Source organism: Monodelphis domestica, chromosome 5 (assembly GCF_027887165.1).
Source record: "Monodelphis domestica isolate mMonDom1 chromosome 5, mMonDom1.pri, whole genome shotgun sequence".
NCBI classification, from domain to species: domain Eukaryota; kingdom Metazoa; phylum Chordata; class Mammalia; order Didelphimorphia; family Didelphidae; genus Monodelphis; species Monodelphis domestica.
This window is the reverse complement of record NC_077231.1, coordinates 25271659-25291609: the sequence shown is the minus strand read 5'-3', so window position 1 is coordinate 25291609 and position 19951 is coordinate 25271659. Positions and strand designations below refer to the sequence as shown.

Genomic DNA, 19951 nt, shown 5'->3' with positions numbered 1-19951 from the left:
TGCTTGCGTGTGAGATGAGTACAATTGTTTGGTGATTTGAATGTTCTTTGAGACTGCCCTTCTTTAGAATTGGGATGTAAACTGATCTTTTCCAACTAGTGGCCACTGTTGAGTTTTCCTGGTTCTGCTCCTTTCACTCTCCATCACTTCCTGGAGGTTGTTCCAGTTCACATGGAATCCCTTCAGTTCATTATTCCTTTGAGCACAATAGTATTCCATCACCAACATATACCACAATTTGTTCAGCCACTCCCCAATAGAGGGGATTCCTTCATCTTCCAATTTTTCAGCAACAAAGGACAAACAACTTTGAAGGACCTAAGAATTCTGGGGACAGTAGAGTGGTTCAGTGAATAGAGAGCTAGGCCCAGAGATGGAAGATCCTGGTTTCAAATCTGGACTCAGATACTTCCTAGCTGTGGGGCCCTGAGCAAGTCACTTAATTCTCATTGCCTAGCCTTTACTTCTTTCCTGCCTTGGAATCAATTTACAGTATTAATTCTAAGACAGAAGATATGGGTTATTAAAAAAGAAGGGCTTAAAAATTCTAATCAATTAAATGATCAATCATTTTGATAATCATGCTAACTGCCTCCTGATAGAAAGATGATAGCTTCAGAGAACAGATTGAGACTTTTTTTTTGCAACATTCAATGCTGTTATAAAGGTTTTGTTTTTCTTTTTCACTGAGTATGTATTTGGGGATGGGTGGGAGGGAGAGATGGATTTTCATTATTTAAATTAGTTCAAAACACAAGTATGAAAGTCTTAACTCTTACCAACAAAATGGTCAACTATAATTTTAGAGTACTGATGGGAAAGTATCTTACCTACCTTCTGACAGAGAGGTGACTCACTATTGCAAAAAGAAAGACATATTGGATGTGCCAATATGGAAATTTGTTTTGCTTTACTATTTATAGTTATTACAAGACTCTCCCCCACCCCCTTCCCAGTATGGAGAGGTGGAAAGAAGAGAAAATTTGTGCTTAATTGAAAAAAAGTAATTAAAAAAATTTTTTTAAAAATTTTAAGCAGTGAAGCTGAGATTTAAACTGGTCAGTCAGCAGATCATATGGGGCCCAGGTGGTTTTGTACAACTCTATGGTCTACAGGAATCCTTCAACCCCTCTTCATTCCAGTGTCTTCTTTGGTTGATTATTTCCTATTTATCCTGTATATAGTTTATTTTGTGTATATTTACTTGTGTGTTATTTCCTCTATTTCGGCTAGATTTTAAGCTCCTCAAAGGCAGGGGCTGCCTTCTTAGATCTTAGCACAGTGCTTGGCACCTAGTAGTCAATTAATTAATAAATTTTTATTGACAGATTGATTGATGATGACGATAGGTAATATGTGCATTATTTGATGTTGTCTTGAGAGAACCAAAGTGACACCTGGTGATATTTTTTGACTTGCACACGAATTGGATTTAATAGAGACAGAGTTGCACAGAGTCATCAGCCCCACTCCTCTTTCTTCCAGTCTCTGAAGTCCTGTGACAAGACAATGTCGCCTTTCATATTTGACCAAGCTCTAAGTTCCCCAGTGCCAGCTTCCAACTCCTTCATGGCCATTAGAACAAATACATTTTTGGGAGGAACAAATGCATTATTAATTGCCATGAACAGCTAAGCAAGGCTGAATATTCATCATTTTCTCATGCTGTAACCTAAAGAAAAACTGCCACGATTCCTAACTACACGAATAGAAAAATATGCCGGATTTGGAGTCAAAAGATTTGAGTTTGAGTCATGGGTGCACTTCCTAGTTGGGTGACCAGTAAGTCGCTTTACCTTTTTCAGTAAAATAAGGACCATTAATGCTCATGTCTTCTACCCGGCTGGATTGTTGTGAGGAAAGGCAAATCTAAATGGGAGTTATTCCTTATAATGCCTGTTCCTACACGATGATACCCATTTCTTTTCACTCTCTGTCTTTGTTCCCTTATCCTCTGACACCTGCCCTTTGTCTTTTGTCATCAGTGTCTTCTGGTCCTATATCAGGTGGGTGGAATTGACGCTCAACCTAAAAACAATTCTTACTCGCCCCGCATGGGTACGTCTGGTCTGGACTCTCCTTCTGGTGCTCCGGGGCACAGGGTCCTCGCGTCCGGAGAGTTCAACCACTCTTCTCCCCCTAGAGAATTTCAGAGTGGCCAAATAGCCCTTCCCAGCTCCTGCAGTCTGCCTCTGCTGCCTGCCAAGGCTAATGACGTCTAGAAAAATCAATCCGAGCTGCCTCTTTAATGGCTCTGCTCAGGGGCTGCAGCAGGAGTCAGGTCTGGGGGAGGGGATGATGAACTCTCTGTGGAGGGGTGTCAGAAAGGCAAGGGATGACTGAGTCGGGAAATTCAGGCCATTCAACCACCCAGAGAGCGGCCATTTCACAAATGATCGCTGCAGGAGGCTCTCTCCGCGAGCTTTCCCTTTGGAGGTTCAGGGCCTCCCCCAGCCCAGCAAGCAGAAATGGGGAGGGCAACATGGTGGAACTGAAAGATGAAGTCCAATGACACGAGGAGTAGTGATTTACCCAAGGTCACACAGCCTAGAGCTCTAAGCAGAAATTCTTGCACCTCGGGCAGATTCAGCGGGGGTGGAGGAGGCTGGGTTTCTCCAGAAGGTGGGGAGAGCAGCACCCCAGAGTCCAGCTCTCATCCTGAGGAAGTTGGGGAGCTACGGGGTGGACTGAGCCTGGACAGGCCTGGGGGTGGTTTCACCAGGTGCCATAAATCCGGGGCTCAAGGACCACGAGACCAAGCTCTGGGGACTGTGGTTGTCCGAGGCGGGCTGCTGCATTGGCCAGAGGACGCCGGCTGCACGGGAGCTGCGGTGGCTGTGGGGAGGAAGCACGATCCTCGACCCCATGTCGGTGCCCTTGAACAAAACCCCAATTGCTCGGGCTCTGGCGCTAAGTGGCTGAAATGGGTTTGAAGCCCGCCCGAGGCTTTTAACTCGAGCCCCTCTCTCTTAAGGAGGAAGAATCCGGACCTGGGCAGCTGTTTACACGCGCGCACACACACACACACACACACACACACACACGCACGCCGTCTCTCCTCGAGCCCCCCAACCCATCCACGATCTTCGCCCTTCCCAGAAAGTCTGAGGCAGTGGAAAGAGAACATGGGGGCAGCTCGTAGCACCAAGGGGGCAGGGGGCTTGGACAGCGCCCTCTGGGGAAGGGCCTTCCTCACCCCGCTCCTCCCGGGTTTATACTGGGAAGGCAGAGGACGCGGATCTTGATCATTCCGCCTCCCTCCGCCGGGATGGGGAGCCGAGTCTCCTCGCTCCCTTCCTCCACTCCTCGAGGGTGGAGTCGGGGGTGGGGCGGGGATGTTGTTCTGCTGCCAGTTCTTAGCCAGCGCTGTCAAACTGGATGGCCGAGGGGAGCAGGGTATCCGGGATTCAACATTTCCAGGGGAAATGGGGGGCATTTGGGGAAAAGCCCAGGTTCCCTCTGATGGGAACAGACAGGAAGGGATGATTAATTCATCTGACATATTAAGGGGGGGGCGGATCTCTTCCCATCAACAGCCCAACCCCTTCCACCTTAAGAGAAGCCCCGCCTCCAGTTCGCTTCCAGACCCCCCCCCCCCACTCCAGCAACCCCGCAGAGTAGAGCTGCAGCGGGAGGGGCTGAGGCAGAGAGGAAAGGGAGAACGGGAGACGAGGCTGAGGCTGGGGGGTTTTCTCTACAAAGCTCCAGAGCCAGCAGAGAGAGCTTCCCCAGCTCCTCTGCCTTCATCAGCCTTTCTCCTCTTCCTTCTCCACAGAGCATCAGGCCAAGAGCTTGAGCCCGTCCTGTTCCCCTGTCGTCTGTCTCTGCTGAGCTCCCCCAGCCTCTCCCCAAAGCGCCCCCACACCGCCGCCGCCACCACCACCGGTCAGCACCATGGCGGAGACCAACAATGAATGCAGCATCAAGGTGCTCTGTCGATTCAGACCCCTGAACCAGTCGGAGATTCTGCGGGGTGACAAATTTATCCCCCTTTTCCAAGGGGACGACAGCGTCATTATTGGGGTGAGTGCCCCCAGATGAGGCCTCTGGGTGCAGGGATGGGCATCTGCTCTGGCTGTCGGGGTTCATGTTTGTCTCTGTGCTCCCTCCATCATCCCCCCACTTCCGCAGCCCCTCCCTCCCTCCCTACTCGGTCCCTCGCCCCGGGCCTTGGATGGGTGTGGCCTGGGCTGGGGACTCAAGCCTGGGTTCTCTGCAGAGGTTCCTTTAGCGGCTCCCTTTTGGCCCCCACCCCAATCCAGTCCGTGATCTCGAATCCAGAGGTCAAGATGCCGTGCCTCATCTCATCCCAACCCCCGGCTTTCACCTGCTGCCCTGTGGGATGGGAGTCCGGGGTGCGAGAGGGCTTTGGATTCCCAACCCCACCGAGGCAGAGGATCGCGGCTCCCTTTTGTTGTCGCTCCAGAGAGGCCCAGTGTTTGGGGTCAGAGGATACGGATTTGGGGCTCTGGGGACTTGTAGACTGAGGGGCTATCTCTAGCTCTAGCCCTGGCCCTTGCCTTGACTTGGCCCAGTCGTGGCTCTGGAGGTCATTGCTATGCATCGTCTCACCCCATTTTGGGTTGACAGAAAAAGCCTCTGAGGTAAAAACAAAAACTAAAAAAGGCCATTTACAACCCCTCGGGCCCAGAGTTAGGAGGGAAAAGGGTTGGGGAGGCTTACTGGAGGCCGGGGCTCTTCCTCCCCTCCGAAATATCCCCGACTAACCACCTCTTTTCATAGTACCCAGCTGAAACCACTTCAGTTTCGTCACAACAGTCCCCACCCTTGGAGAAGATCGAGAATGCACGTCATTCCCCTGCATCGTGGCCTAGGCTTGATTCCTAGGCCCAGGCTCCAGGCCAAGCCTCTGGTCATATCCCTAAAGACTCCCCAAACCATCATTCATGCCTGTCCCAAGCGAAATAACCAAGACCGTGAGGCTGTGGGCTGGGGGGATGGACAGGTGACCCCTGAAGTTGGAGGAGAATGTAAAGGTGGTAGACCCCAAGAGCTGCAAAGTCTGGAGTGGGGGCTTGGGTGGGGGAATAGTAGAGCACAGATCTACTAGGAGGCGGGCTGGAGCAATAATGGTCAGGAAAGGCTAAAGATGGGGACCGTGGAGCCTTAGATGTAGGAGGAATGGCCAGAGAGACTCATTCCTCCCTGCCTCAGTCCTCAAGGACAACCAACTCCATTCTGTCTTCCTTCCAACTCAAGCACTAACTGTTGACTCAAAAAGATGGATGCTTCTTTGCCTATCATTTTAATGTGGGTTTTTTTTTGGTGCCAAGAAAATAATGTTTTTTTCTTTCTTGGTTTCCCATCCTTTCTTCCTCTTCCTCCAATCTTTACTGAATCTGTCCTAAAAAAATTCCTGCTTACACTCTGGAGATTCTTTTCTCTCTTTGAGCAGTCTTTGGTGTAGCAGGAAAAACACTAGATTTGGAGACCGAGGACTTGGATTCAAATCCCAAGTCCACTACTTATTACCTATATGACTCAAATTTAACAGGCTTCCTTCTCCTCTTCTCTAAAATGTGGGGGTTGAATGAAGGGATCTTCAAGAAGAGTCTGGGTGATGACTTCCTGAAAGATTCCAGTACAGTGAGATTTAAATTAGGTGACCTCTGGACTTCCCTCCGATCCTTCAGATGCTAGTACCATGATCTTTAGGATCTGCTCAAATTCTGGATCCTCAGATTCAATGAAACTGCAATTAACTATAGACATAAGAGAAAAGGAGGCTATGAGAATTTGAGTAGTTAGTGAGATAGATTTTTTAGAAAGATTTTACATTTTCTAATCACTCTCTCCCTTATTTTAAATGTTGTGAATGGATTTTTCAGATAACACAGAGCTAAACTTCTAATGATTTCTTTGATAATACTCTCTCATACTTCTGTTTGATTAAAAAGGTAAGGGATGATGGATCATGTCTCTGAGCTTTCCCCAGTTAAGAGAGTAATGATATGTATTCAAAGAGGGAAAGGAAGGCAGAAGAGGGGGTGTGATTGAGACTCCTGTCTCTTTTCCCCCATTTTTCTGGGTTCAAATTTTCCTATCTCTCTCCTTGTCTGTCTCATTCTATAAGTTTGGACAGAGGGGCCATTTTGTCTCAGAATCCTGGGAGTTCTCTCTTCCTATTTTATATCCATGTCTCTTTGCATACATAAAGGGCATGAGAACTGAGAAAGGAGGCATTTCTAGGGCTATTTAGTATTGTTGAGGAAGATTCCTGGCTTTGCCAGAAGGAAAGAGAGAATCTCTTATCCCTCTATCCTTATGATGGAAGAGGTTGAGAGGAATGAATTAAGGAGGGGATAGAGCTGTTTTAAGATCTGATGATGTATTAAGGGAATGTCAGAGGAGGTATGCTTTTAGGGGAAAGAGAAGAATAAGTCCTTGTAATCTTTTCTTCTCTCTTTGTAGCCAGCATTATCTGGTCTCAGTAGGCTTTTTGTAAAAAAATAAAAAATAAAAAGGCAACTTAGTAGCCTTTAGGGGACAACAATGCAAACTCTCTCCTCCTGCATCCCCATGCCCACCCCTGTAATTTTCCCTACTGATATGAGGGGGAAGGGTTGTGGACAGTATTCACAGCTTTATTTTATATTAAAATGGTGTCTGGGTTATGGTGGGGTGTATACTCTCTTCTTGTCACTCATTGTTTCTCTGCGTGCATGTATCTCTCTGACAGCTCTGATGGAGAAAGGCCTGGTGTCTGGGGCTGTCTAGGATGTATCTCTACCAGGATCAAGGTGTAGCAGACACAGGAGGAATTATAATTAGTCCCACATTATAGCCTCCCTCCACAATAGGCTCCTTTCCTCTCATGCTTACTAGCTGCTTCTTTCATAGCACCTAGGGCCCTAGAAACCATCTACTCCCCTTTTCAAAAGGCTGTAGGGTATTCAAGATTGGGCTGTATGGGAAAAACAGGAATTCCTCAGGAAAATTTGGCTTGGGCCTTGAATTTTTCTATTGCAAGATTTCTAGAGATGGGATTAATGGTAGGAAACAGCTGGAGGGTCATCCTGAATTCCTTTGGCATTTGCAGGGTGGATCCCAGTATCCTTTTGAGTGTTGGGCAGCCAAAGGACCAAGACCCAGGGAGAGAAAGACAAGGAAGTGAGCACTCTAGAGTCTGTGGCTCTGGCATTACTATGGTGACAATCCCCAAGAGCATCACCATGGAGACACAGTTTGGTGTTCTCAGTTCAGACATTACTGGGTATCTTAGAATAAGGAGACTGAAAAAACTACCTGCATCTCTTCTAATATAGAGATTCTATAGAAAATGGTGGGAAGGAACTGGGAGAGACATATGAGAGACATAGTTGGGGATAAGGAGAAGAAGTAGAGAGAAGAAAAAATTTAGCTTGGAAGAGACAATCTATGGATAGGATAGATTCTTTGGCTGGGATTTCCAGGATTTCATTTAGAGATGAGAGTGCTCCAGTGTCTTTCCCTTTGTTATTTCTTGTGAGATTAGAACCTATTGTGAATGGGAGAGAAGTTAGATACTAGAGATTAGAAGCTAAAAAGGAGATATGTGTGTACATTTCTGACCTAAGTAGCCTCTTGACTTCCCTGATATTTTAGCATCTACCCCCACTTCCCTGTTAGGATGGAAGCTCACTGTAAGGGACTGTGGCAGTTGGAGGCAGGGAGCAAAGGAGGCATCTCCATCTCCTTCATGAGGCTGGAAGATTGAGTATAGGCACTGCACATATTCATACTCTAAATGGGACTTGGTATCTTGAAGTTCAACATTTCTGCCCTCAGTTCGACAAAATAATTTTTTGAAGAAAGGACTGGGATGGACATCTAAAGCATTTCTGGGATTTAATTAATTGACTATCTCAATGATGAAGCTACCCTGTCTGCATTCCACCCTGGGCAAAATGGTGATGAATTTTTATTCTGCCAGTAGCTACATCATTCCTCTACCATTCTCTTTGGTAGTGCTTCCTCTTTGCCCCCAATACTTCTTGCTCTCCCTGACAATCAAAACTTCCTCTAGAAAAGAATTGAATAGATCTATTCATATTAGGATACAAGTAGCTTTTTATAAAAGGCATTATTTCTCTTATTTCCATTTTAACGAAAATCAAAGCTTTAAGTTCTAGCAGTAAAATTCCAGGTAACAGCCAAGGGGGGGGGGTAATATCACATTGCTAATTAATCATATTTTATGTGGCACATTAAAGTTTATCAAATACTTTCCTCACAGAAATTCTGTGAGATACATAGCACAAGTACCATTGGTCCCATTTTACAAAGTGATAAAACTGAGGCTCTGAGAAATTATGACCTGACCATCATCACAGAATCATTGAGGGTTAGAACTGAGATTTGAGCCTAGGACTTTTTACCCTCAGTTTAGTGCCTTTTCTGATACACCTCACCATGTTTAATTAACCATCTATTTCCAGCCCACGGGTATCTTTTTTACCATGGATCTAAGAATCCTTCCTGGAATTATCTTGAATCTTCTTTGATTTTTCTCCTTTACTTCTAATCCAGGCAAAAGCAAAGAGGCCAGGAGCTTGGGGAGGGGGGCAGCTGAGACAACTGAATGCTTCAGGACTTGGAGAGCTCCCCCGTTCCAATGTAGCTATAGCGCCCTCTGGAGCACTCCAAGGCCGCTAGAATCCTACTGATGGCAGGGTGACTGGCTGTGTTTAACCATTTAGCCATCTTTGCTGAGGCTTCAGTTTGAGGAATTGTGAGGGCAAAGTTGGGGTTGGCTCAGGGATTTGTGTGTGTAATCTCCTCTGGCTGTATGCCTGTACTCATGAAACATGGGGAGAGATTATAGCTGAGAGGAGACTAGAATCACTGGCCAAAGAGCAGATGGGTTTTGGTTTTCCCTGTTTCTCAGTAATTGGCTCCAAACCCGAAGCCAGTTTTGGGGAAGGGGAAAAGTTTGCATTTCAAAAGACCTGAGCTGGAATTTTCATATCAGTGAATTGTTCCTGTTTCCCTCTTTCTTGCCCCATTTTCTCTCTTAAGTGACCAGACTCAAAGATGTAATGGCTTCCTATCTCATCTCTCCTAATTCTTTTTCTCATTCTTTATTTATTAGCTCCCTTACTGCAAACAAATGCAGTTCCATTGATTTCCCACTCCCTCCCTCTCATTTTAGCTCTTCTGAATTTGCCTACTCTGCAACTCCTCTTAGCCTTGACCTTAATGTATAGAGCTGACAGGGTTAAGGGGGAGAGTTTTGTTCCTCCTCAGGAATATGGAAAAGGGAGCATCATCTCTCCTCATGCCTGTCCTCTTCTCTGTCTACTCCAGGGAAAGCCGTATGTGTTTGATCGAGTATTCCCTCCGAACACCACACAGGAACAAGTTTATCATGCGTGTGCCATGCAGATTGTTAAAGGTAATGGATATATTTTGAGTCAGGGATGGGGACAAGTTCTTCTTGGTCTTCTCTTGTGAACCTCAATTCTCTTTACTAACACCCCACTTTTCTTCCAGATGTTCTTGCTGGTTACAATGGCACCATTTTTGCTTATGGACAGACATCTTCAGGAAAGACACATACTATGGAGGTGAGAACTCTGGCATCTTTGCAGAAGTAAAGAAAGGGCCTGGAGGTTTTGAGGAGGAACTAGCCCCTTAAAATGGACTTCTGTCTTTGTGGAGAGGGATGGATCCCTAGGTATAGTATACAAAACCCTGCCTGAAAGGTACATTGAAAGGAATCATCTAGAAACCTGCTGAGAATGTTTGGACAATATTTCATGTCCAGTGCGACTCAATTTCCTCCTTGCTACATCCTCCAGTTTTCCTCCTGTTATCCTAGAAAAGCAACAAAAGAGTCCATCCCTAGGTCTTGCCATGGTAATTGACCCAGCTCACTCCATTTTTCAGATTCTTCATGAAATTCCCTGTCTCCTTTCTCTATTTCTTCTCCACTAAGGTGTTAGTGACACTGCCAGACCCTTAAGAGCTGAGATAACAAACTTCTGATTGATTCTGATACCATGAGCCAGCCACTCTCCTTACCTTGTAAATTTATACTTAATTTATTTCACTTATGAGTCAATCTGTGTCACCTTCTTCTGTTTTATGAATTAATACAAGCTGATACAAATAATCTGTAAATGGTGGGGCATTTCCATTCCTATACCCCCCATTTTCCTATGACTCAATCTGACTTTGAGATGCTTCTATTCACCCAGGGGAAGTTGCATGACCCTCAGCTGATGGGAATCATTCCTCGAATTGCCCGTGACATCTTCAATCATATCTACTCCATGGATGAGAACCTTGAGTTCCACATCAAGGTGAGTGTGGCAGAATAATTGGATTTCTTTGGCAAGTGGAGAGGATGGTGAGGTCAGATATATAATGGAACTCTAAGGGAATTCAGATTCTAACTAAGTTTAAATTTCTCTCCTCTGGTGAGCTTTAGCTCACTTTTTCTTCCCAAGAGTTGGGAATAGAGCCTTCATAGACCATGCTGCCACCTTCACTCCTAACCTCCCTGTCAGCAACATCCCCTTTCCCAGCCCCTCCATGGGAGAACAATGTGATAACCAGGGGAAGAACATCAGATCTGAAGCCAGATGATCCAGTTCACTCCTTCTACCTTCCCCTCCAAACACATGTACTGTCACCTCTTGCTCCCCAATTCTCCTTATTATCTGAACAGGAAAGGTGGCATAGCCAAGATCAAATCCCACTCGAGACATTTTGTTTTATTAGCTCTCTACTGCTAGATCTGTAGCTATGATCTGGAAGAGTGGTCATCCCTTCTTTCTCTGCCACTGCCATTTGCTTTTTGCCCCACCTCTAGGGATTCTTAATTATTTCCTACCTACTCTTCACAAACCCCCCTATAACTAAAAAAAATTATTAGTAATTAGCAATGGGGAAATTGAAGTAGAATAGACATATAATACAGATTTATTAAGTTTATAGAATATAGACTTAACAGCATGGGAATCTTATTCTAAAGTATCCTTATTCTAGTCATAAATATAAACAGACTTCTAGAAAAACTAGGGCAGCTGCCATGATTCCTTTAGAGAAGGCTACATATTTGCTTCTTCCTAGGTACCTCCAACCCAACTCCTGGTTGCTTTTCACTTCTGAGATAGTACTCCTTGTGATTCCTCACTATTTACAAGGCTGACCAGCTAGGCAGTTGGAGCTAGTTAAAAATATTGTATTTGTCCCAACTTATAGCTTCATCTCTTTGGGGAAAGGAGCCACAGTTCCTTTCTTCTTCCTGTCCTCCTTTCATCAGAATAGGAGCTTCTTAAGGGGAGGGGCTGCTTTGCTTTTTTTCTTTGCATCCCCCACATAGTAGTTGTTTGATAAATGCTTCCTTGATCAAATGATGAACCGTTCTTTCAGCCCTCACTCAAGCAATGGGTCTAGTTTTTTTGATGTGCTTCTGTTGTAAGTCATCATAGTGGGAAGAGGAAAGTGACCCTAAACACAGGTTTCCTAGCCCCAGGACACACAGCTGCTCTGCTGAAGAACTTGGATCTATCTTCTCAAAGTCCAAGAAAAAGGAGTGAAGCCACTCTTCCAACTTGATTTGAGAGACCACAGAGAGACCTCCTACAAGAATCCCTTTGCTTCCTCTCATGAAGGCACCCACCCTCTTTGGAAGGGGCCTGACAGATGCCTCCAAGCAAAACCATTACACCCTCTATGGGGTCTCATCAGACTGATGGAGGAATTCCTCACATTGATACAGTGTCCCCTTGATCACAAATAGAGTTGTTCATAGGTACTAGAATTAGTAAGAACCTTAGAGGCCTTACAACTCTTTTACATTATATTTAAAGTAATAGCTAGGAGGCATCTGGGTGGTACAGTGGATTTTGCCTAACCCTTACTGCTCTTCTGCCTTGGAACCAATGCACAGTATTGAGTCTAAGATGTAAGTTAAGGGTTTTAAACATATCAATCAATCAATAAATGAATAAATGAATAAAGCAATAGCTATAGGATGGCTCACACTTTATTTATTTAGCCCAAAGTATTTAATTTTTTTTAGAAGGAAAGTTATTTATTCTTAAAGATTTTGATTGGCATTTAGGAATGACAGTGGATATGTCTTTGGGGATAGGAAATGTGTGTAGAGCCATGTAAATTCAGATGTTTTAACTATAGAACTACATTGTAGAAGTCAGATTTCTATAGTTTTATGGCTTTGATTCCATTTTTATTTTTATTTTATTTTTTTGAATCTTAGTTCTTTTAAAAAAATTATTTTTATCATCATGCAAAACACATTTCCATATGGGTCAGGGTTGTTAGAACACACTCAGACAAAACCCAAAATAAAACCAGAAATATACACTGATGGGAAAGGTAGTCTGCTTTGATCCACATCTATCCGACTCCACCAGTTCTTTCTCTGGAGGTAGATAGCATTCCCTGTCATAAGTCTTTCAGGATTGGATGATTCACACTGTAACAATTTCAATGTACTTTCCTGACAACATCCCTATGATGGTGGTTTTGTTTTTTTTTACAAATCACCTTCATTTTACAAATGAAGAAACTGAGGCTCAGAGAGCTTAGGGATCTTGCCTAAACTATTTGACTTGGATTTCAAGCATATGAACTAGAAATTCATTCATCTTTTTTCCTATACTCTACTGCTCTCTCATCAAAAGTAAGGCAAGAGTCATTTCCTCATAGGTGCCTTTTCCTTTATCCAGGTTTCTTACTTTGAGATTTATCTGGATAAAATTCGTGACCTGCTAGATGGTGAGTATTAGTCCTTGGGAAGTGACCAGAGGGGAAGGAGGGAGATAGTGAGAAGAAATTTTCCCATTCCTATTCTATTTGAGTACAATTTGGGAAGAGATGCAAAGGATAACTACTCCCCTAATTGGACACATGGCCCCCATGAAATTGAATCTTTCTAAGAATTAAAAGGCTAGAGAGGATAACAAGAAGAATTTATCTTAGAAATAAAGGACCCACCTGGAAAAGAGGCTAAGGACATATATAGTTCTTGGGCTAGAAGAGGGGAGCAAAGGAGTTAGACTTCCAGGGGTATTTTGTAACAGCTAAAAAAGGTAGGGAAGTTTCCTTCCCTGTAAAGCATGGGGGGCGGAAATACTTCTGCACTTGTTGGTAGGAATGGTAGGGAAACAGAAGCAAGAAGGAACCTAGGATAACAGATCTCCTTCTTCATCCCAATCCAGTGACCAAGACAAACCTCTCTGTGCATGAAGATAAGAACCGGGTCCCGTTTGTCAAGGTGAGAGTAGGGTTGGAGGAAGAATGGTGAATTGGGGTCAGTGTCTGAAGATTCATATATTAATGAAGGACGGCTGGGGGTGAGGTGGGGAGGAGCACTATGTGCTGAAAAGGTCAAATGTCTAAATAGATCAAATTTGAAGAGTAATTTTACAATGAACTGAATGTCATTGAACCTTGGGACTGAGAAGTTGTGGCGCCAACCTTCCATCTGCTTTCTACAGACCAATGTGTTTATGTCTACTTTCAATCTGTAGGGTTGCACTGAGCGCTTTGTGTCTAGCCCAGAAGAAATTCTAGATGTGATTGATGAGGGGAAATCAAACCGTCATGTGGCAGTCACTAGTGAGTAGGAAAGTGAAGATTGTGTGTGTGTGTGTGTGTGTGTGTGTGTGTGTGTGTGTGTGTGTGTGTGCTTCTGCCTCTGTGCTTCTCTCTGGGAATTAGAGGCTAGGGAGCAGAAGGGAATCTGGGGCATCTTTATCCTCCAGGAAAGGAGAGTCCCTTCTCTGTGTGGGTCAGGGAAACTGAGCCCAGAATAGCTAAGACTGCTCTCTGTCTAAAGGCATGGAGGGGAAGGTCTGTTTTGCTGGGTGAGAGGTTGCTGAACCTCTCTGACTATCTATCACTCTGCCCTTTTCTCCCTTACCACTTTCAGACATGAATGAGCACAGCTCCCGAAGCCACAGCATTTTTCTCATCAACATTAAGCAGGAAAATGTGGAGACTGAGCAAAAGCTCAGTGGGAAGCTCTATCTAGTGGACCTGGCAGGAAGTGAGAAGGTTAGCAGGAGGGGCGAGGTTGGGGGTGGGAACCTCAGAGGGGAAACCTTTTTCATCCAAGTCTTGGTCTTTTAAACCTCCCCCCCTGAAAGTGCTGAGAAACCTCACATAGGAAGTGAAAGTTCAGCCTCTTTGAAGCTTCTCATGCCAGATACATCCTCTCCTCCCTCCACAGGTCAGCAAAACAGGAGCAGAGGGAGCTGTGTTGGATGAAGCAAAGAATATCAACAAATCCTTATCGGCATTGGGGAATGTGATCTCTGCCCTGGCGGAAGGCACAGTGAGCACCCCTTCTACCTTTGTCCTCTGACCTCCTCCTGATTCCCCCACAGGCTTTTCCATCTTCTCATCCCTTCATCAGAAGCTTTCGGACCCCAGTTCCCGCCCCCCAGCCCCTTCGTACCAGATCCCCTCTTCTCACGCAGTCTCCTTTCTCCCCAGAAAAGCTACGTTCCGTATCGTGACAGCAAAATGACTAGAATCCTTCAGGACTCTTTGGGAGGGAACTGCCGGACAACAATGTTTATCTGCTGTTCTCCATCCAGTTACAATGATGCTGAGACCAAATCTACTCTTATGTTTGGGCAAAGGTCTGTGGCCATCCTATCCATCCTTTCTCCCCCAGAATTCCTCATAACTCTCCTGGCTCGGTTCCTTCTCTTCCCAGCCTGCCTCTTCAATCCCCAGGCCTTCTAATTTTCTTCTCCTCCTTCCTTATCCCAGGGCAAAGACCATCAAGAACACTGCTTCAGTGAATCTGGAACTGACTGCTGAACAGTGGAAGAAGAAATATGAGAAAGAGAAGGAGAAGACGAAGGCACAGAAAGAGACTATTGCCAAGCTGGAAGCTGAGCTAAGCCGGTGGCGAAATGGTTAGAGCAGAGTAGGCCCCTGAGGGAAAGAAACCCCCTTAGATGGGGGTGGTGAGGGAAAGGGAGCAGCCCTGTGGGAGAGGGTTACATGCAAGGTCAGACTATGAAGGGAGCTTCTGTTCTTGGAGAAATAAGGGGAGGGCTGCTAGAGAGCCAGGCTAGATAGGAGGTCCTAGGTTCAAATTTGGCTTTAGACACTTCCTAACGGTGGGCAAGTCACTTAACCCTCATTGCCTAGCTCTTACCACTTTTCTGCCTTGGAACCAATATATTGTATTGATTCTAAGATGAAAGGTAAGATTAAAAAAAAGGAAATTGCTAGGTGAGAGGGAGGGATTTTCTTATGAGGGAAAAGGGTCTTTCTCTGTGGAAGAAAAGAAATTTTTGACAGGGATATTTCTGTGGTAAAGAAAGGTTTTGTAGCAGGAGGTAGAGGAGTCTTAAGAGAGATATTTCTGATTGGAAGGGAAGCCTCTATTTCTCTTTATGGGTTGGGTATCTCTGACTTGATTGTCTATCAACTCCTTTTCCTATACTGCTTCCTTAGGGGAGAATGTGCCCGAGACGGAGCGTCTGGGTGGGGAGGAATCAACCCCTGGAGGGGAGCTTTGTGAGGAGACACCTGTGAACGACAACTCATCCATTGTGGTTCGAATTGCACCTGAAGAAAGACAGAAATATGAAGAAGAGATAAGACGTCTCTACAAGCAGCTAGATGATAAGGTGACTAGGGAGGGAACTGGAAAAGAAATTAAGAGATTTGAGGGAAGAGGCACAGAGTAGAGGAAAGAAGCTAAGAAGGTGGCTTCTCTTTGTGGAGGTGGAGGGGGTATGGAACTGTTCTGAATTAATTCAGATTTCTCTCAGGATCCTTCCCTCACACACGCTTCATTCTGGTTTTGGTAATTCTAAAGTAGATCCTAAAAAAAACAATTGAGAGAGAAATACAAAAATCTCATTCTCTGTCCATTTCTCCCCCTTGCCTCCAACAGGATGATGAAATTAATCAACAGAGTCAACTGATGGAAAAACTTAAGCAACAAATGTTGGACCAGGAAGAGGTAATTAATTATATTTGCAGCAGTAAGGATGGAGATTAGAATTCAATTTCCCAGGGTTCAAAAAGAGATGGGAGAAGGTGGGGATGGGGGTTAGATGTTTCTTTTCTTGGAAACCTAGAGAAACTCTATTTATATTAGGAAGGGAGAAAGGGCATTCCCTCTACAAAGGATAACCCTGAGAACTTGTTAAAGTATTAGGACTTCTCTTAGTCACAAGTTGAAAAGTCCAAGAACTTCATCCCTATTGACTAAATATGTCTAAGCTAGACTTTTTCTATTCAGCAAAAAGCCTACTTTCTCTTAGATCTTTTGCTCAGGAAACTAGACTGAGAATCCATGGAATCTTGGACTGGAAAAAACCTCAGAGATCTAATCCAAAGCATACCAGAGTAGAGATTTGTCTACAACATCTCTGAATATTTCATCCACCTCTAAATGAGGAACTCCAATAATAGGAAATTCATTAAATTCTCAGGGTAGCACATTTCTACTTTTAGAAATTCTAAGAAGACAAAGTTAATAGGAATAAGTGGAAAGTCTTGACACGTACAAGATGGAGGAGTCTGTTTAGACAAACATGTTTCAGTGGACAAAAAGCTCAATATTAGTAAACAATGTGATATGACAGTCAAAATAGAGATCTTGGGCTCCATTAAAAAGAATCTAGTATAAGGAAGGTGATGGTGATTTTTGATACCCTGATTCAAAGGATCAAGTCCAAGATCTGTCAAGAGGTAGGTGATACTAGGGTCAGTTCAGAAGAGATCTCCTGATGTAAAGCAATGATGCTGAATGTGAACAGCACCAGGAACATCAATGCCACCATGCAGATGATTCCAGCATATTCACCAATCAAGGTATAGTACCTATAGGAAGCTTATATAGAAAGGTAGCTAAGAGATCACTACCTTCTTGCATGTAGCCTGTCTTGGTCTGTACCACCTACCACTCCCTCAGTGTTCTCCAGCTTACCAGGAAGGGTGTCCCCTTCCCTAGGAAAGCCATGAGAGGAGGGTTCCCCTTCACATTGATCCAGGAACTCAAGGTTGTCTGAAACTCTACCAAAAGATCCCCTTTCTTCCAGGTAAATAGAAAGTTGTTGTAGTTATATAGAAAGAGTTTTACCTCTCCCATGTTGTCAGAAAATAAGGGACCTTGCAAAACTACCACCATTTGATCTTTTTTGGAAGTAGTTGTCTGAAGCATATGGGGGGGGGGGGGGAAGAAATCTTATAATTGCGAAAGGTCTGAGCATTTCTCCAAGGTGTATAGATCCCTGTGAGGGGTAGGACCCTTTAGGTCAGGATGAGGAGCCAGGGATGGAATAAAGATGGGCCAGAGAAGGTCTATCTATATCAAAAAGTAGTCTCTCCTGGGGCAGCTAGGTAGCTCAGTGGTTTGAGAATCAGGCCCAGAAATGGGAAGTCCTGGGATCAAATGTGGTCTCAGACACTTCCTATCTGTGTGACCTTGGGCAAGTCACTTAACCCCAATTGCCTAGTCCTTCCCACAGACAGAAGGTAAGGGTTAAAAAAAAAAAGTAGTCTTTATTTGGGTAAATCTTCCTGGAGCCTGTATCCCAGACACTTCTGGACCAGGGAACCCTATCCCCTCCTAGGATAGTGCCAATTCAACAAAGAACATGGCTTATATGAAGTGGGACACCCAACCTCAGAGGCATGATAATAAAACTGTTGTTTAGCTGGAATAAACTTCTTGCCCTCAGATGGAGGAAGAGGGCTAATTTTCCAACTGGGGCACGGTGGGTGGGCATTCTGAATTATATGAGGGGTTCCAATGAGCAGAAGTAGTTGCCTTGTTCCTGGTTAGGAGAATTAGATGGTGTTTTGCTTGGGAGCATCACAGCCCCCATGTCCTGACTGGTAATGGATTCACCTCCCAACTTCTGCCTTTTTCATAATGGCCTCAACCTGATTGTATATTTTGGTGGAGGGAATATGTCTCTCCAGTGAGGGTTGATCTGCCCTACAAACAATGTAGGATGTTGGCAGTATTACAAAAATCCCTTTGTTTGTCCTGACCCCTAAGGGGAGAGCTTCTGACTGTCAAATCCTCTTCATTCTAGCCTCTACACCAGGGGTCCCCAAACTTTTTACACAGGGGGCCACTCAGACCATTGGAGGGCCGGACTATAAAAACCTAAACCTAACCTGGCAGCAGTATACACAGTGGGGAATCCCCTCCCCAGATCGCTGATGTCTTCCATTGTGCAGCCACATAATCCTTTGCAGGCGCCTCTTTCTAAGGCACGATGCAAAGGATGATGTCACCGGAAGTAGTACTGTGTGTGAGCACGCCTGGCGCCACATACAGTGCTCCTCTCGCTGACCACCAATGAAAGAGGTGCCCCTTCCGGAAGTGCGGTGGGGGCCGGATACATGGCCTCAGGGGGCCGCACGTGGCCCGTGGGGACCCCTGGGCTAGACCCTTTGGACAGATACCTGCCTGCTGCCCCAAATTCAGTGTTAATGAAGATCTCGTCCAACCTACCCATCTCACACACTAGCCATATAGCTTGAAACTGCTCACTGAGAGGATTTGACAGGACCTCCGTCCCTCTGGGTATTACCTGTTACTATATCAATGGCCCCTGAAGTCCAATTGTGCAGAGGACAGAGCAGGTGGTGAATCGGGCAGAATGATGGTCCTCAAAATCGAGGTCTTCATTAGTGGAGCCCTTAAACCATTAGGCTAGCAGAGAAATCGGAGGCATTAGGGGAGCCTGGAGGTTTTAGCCCCTGCAAACTTTTCATAAAAGGGAACCTCGAACATGTGACAGCATTTAACAAGAGAGGCCTCTCCCCAATTACATTACCCATCTTATTTGAGAGACTATCTCATGTTACCCAATTCTGGACAAAGGGAATTAATGGTACCAGTCAAGGCTGTAAACAATAGTAGTATCATAAATGGCAACTCTGGAGACCTTATAGTTCCAGAAACCCTATAGTCTTTTGGTCTAGTTACCCCTAGGAGCTTGCTAAAGGCTATACTCAGCCTGGTCTTTATGGACAGAGACTTCCCCCCAAAAACGGGCCCCAAAGGATCCTAAAGGCACATGGGGAAATGGGTAGATGGCCCACTTTAGGCCCACTTTGCTGTTCTGGGCCCCTCTTGAAAAAGACTTGTGGGGGACTTGGCAAATGAGAACCATCGGCATACCTAGGTGATGAACGTGGGGTCCCCAAAAATCAGAGTGTAATAAACCTCTGGGCTTCCTTTTTGGGTTGTGGGACCCAAGGATCACTAGCTTGTTCTGGATTGTGCATGGAATCATTCTCCCTAGCCACAAAACAGGCCGAGTGGTCTGGACCCTGGATCTTTGTGTTGATCTCTCACTCCTTGTCCCTCAAATGGGCTGCCATCTGACCTAGGGCCTTTGTCACTGTATCCTCCTTCAGGCTGGTCAACATTATGTGATCAATGTGATGAGGGACCCACGTCTCAGACGTGAAGGCTTTGTCAGGTTTCTGCCTACCACACTGTAGAAACATGAGTTCAAGTAATCCTGGGGATGGATGGTGAATTTATGCTGAACCCCTTTCCAGAGGAAGTTGAATTGCTCCTGCCTATTTCTAGCTATAGGAATAGAGAAAACACATTTTCGGTGCCAAGAACCCTGTCCCATTCAGCGGTGGGAGACCAGCAAAGACAGTGGAGTAGGAGGAAAGTCTGGCTTGGACTTTCCCCATGCATGCCCCTCCCCCAAATGCCTACTTCATTTAAGACCTAGAAAGTACTCTGGATTGAGTTGTGATCAGAAAATCCCAGGAAAAACTACGGTGAGTCATTTTTCTAGCCCAATTCAGTCAGTAACCAAAGGTAGCTGGGGTAGGGATCTACCCAGGCAGGAAGAAACTGCCTAGAGTCTTTAAGTGGAGGGACTGAGCTGGGATCTGATGCTACGTATTGAAAGCAGTGATCTGGATCCCACCGGGATGTGTTCGGCACTGTGCAGGAAGCAGG

At 45.2% G+C, this 19951-nt stretch overlaps 1 protein-coding gene across 24 annotated transcripts in view; it reads left to right on the top strand.

Annotated features, from left to right (window-relative positions):
• Positions 1 to 3351: 3351 nt before the first annotated feature.
• The window catches only part of KIF5A (kinesin family member 5A), a 32131-nt gene continuing 15531 nt past the window's right edge, over positions 3352 to 19951 (top strand). For 14 of the 24 annotated variants that reach the window (XM_056797773.1, XM_056797772.1, XM_056797763.1 and 11 more), the window contains exons 1-13: positions 3604 to 4023; positions 9307 to 9394; positions 9493 to 9566; positions 10200 to 10304; positions 12702 to 12750; positions 13194 to 13249; positions 13506 to 13593; positions 13907 to 14031; positions 14207 to 14311; positions 14473 to 14621; positions 14755 to 14903; positions 15451 to 15626; positions 15896 to 15964. In XM_056797773.1, the coding sequence (XP_056653751.1) occupies positions 3895 to 4023; positions 9307 to 9394; positions 9493 to 9566; positions 10200 to 10304; positions 12702 to 12750; positions 13194 to 13249; positions 13506 to 13593; positions 13907 to 14031; positions 14207 to 14311; positions 14473 to 14621; positions 14755 to 14903; positions 15451 to 15626; positions 15896 to 15964 (1362 nt within the window). In that variant the 5' untranslated portion in view covers positions 3604 to 3894. Of the gene's footprint in view, positions 4024 to 9306; positions 9395 to 9492; positions 9567 to 10199; positions 10305 to 12701; positions 12751 to 13193; positions 13250 to 13505; positions 13594 to 13906; positions 14032 to 14206; positions 14312 to 14472; positions 14622 to 14754; positions 14904 to 15450; positions 15627 to 15895; positions 15965 to 19951 lie in introns of all 24 variants that reach the window. The other 10 variants (XM_056797771.1, XM_056797769.1, XM_056797764.1 and 7 more) reach the window with 8 other exon arrangements.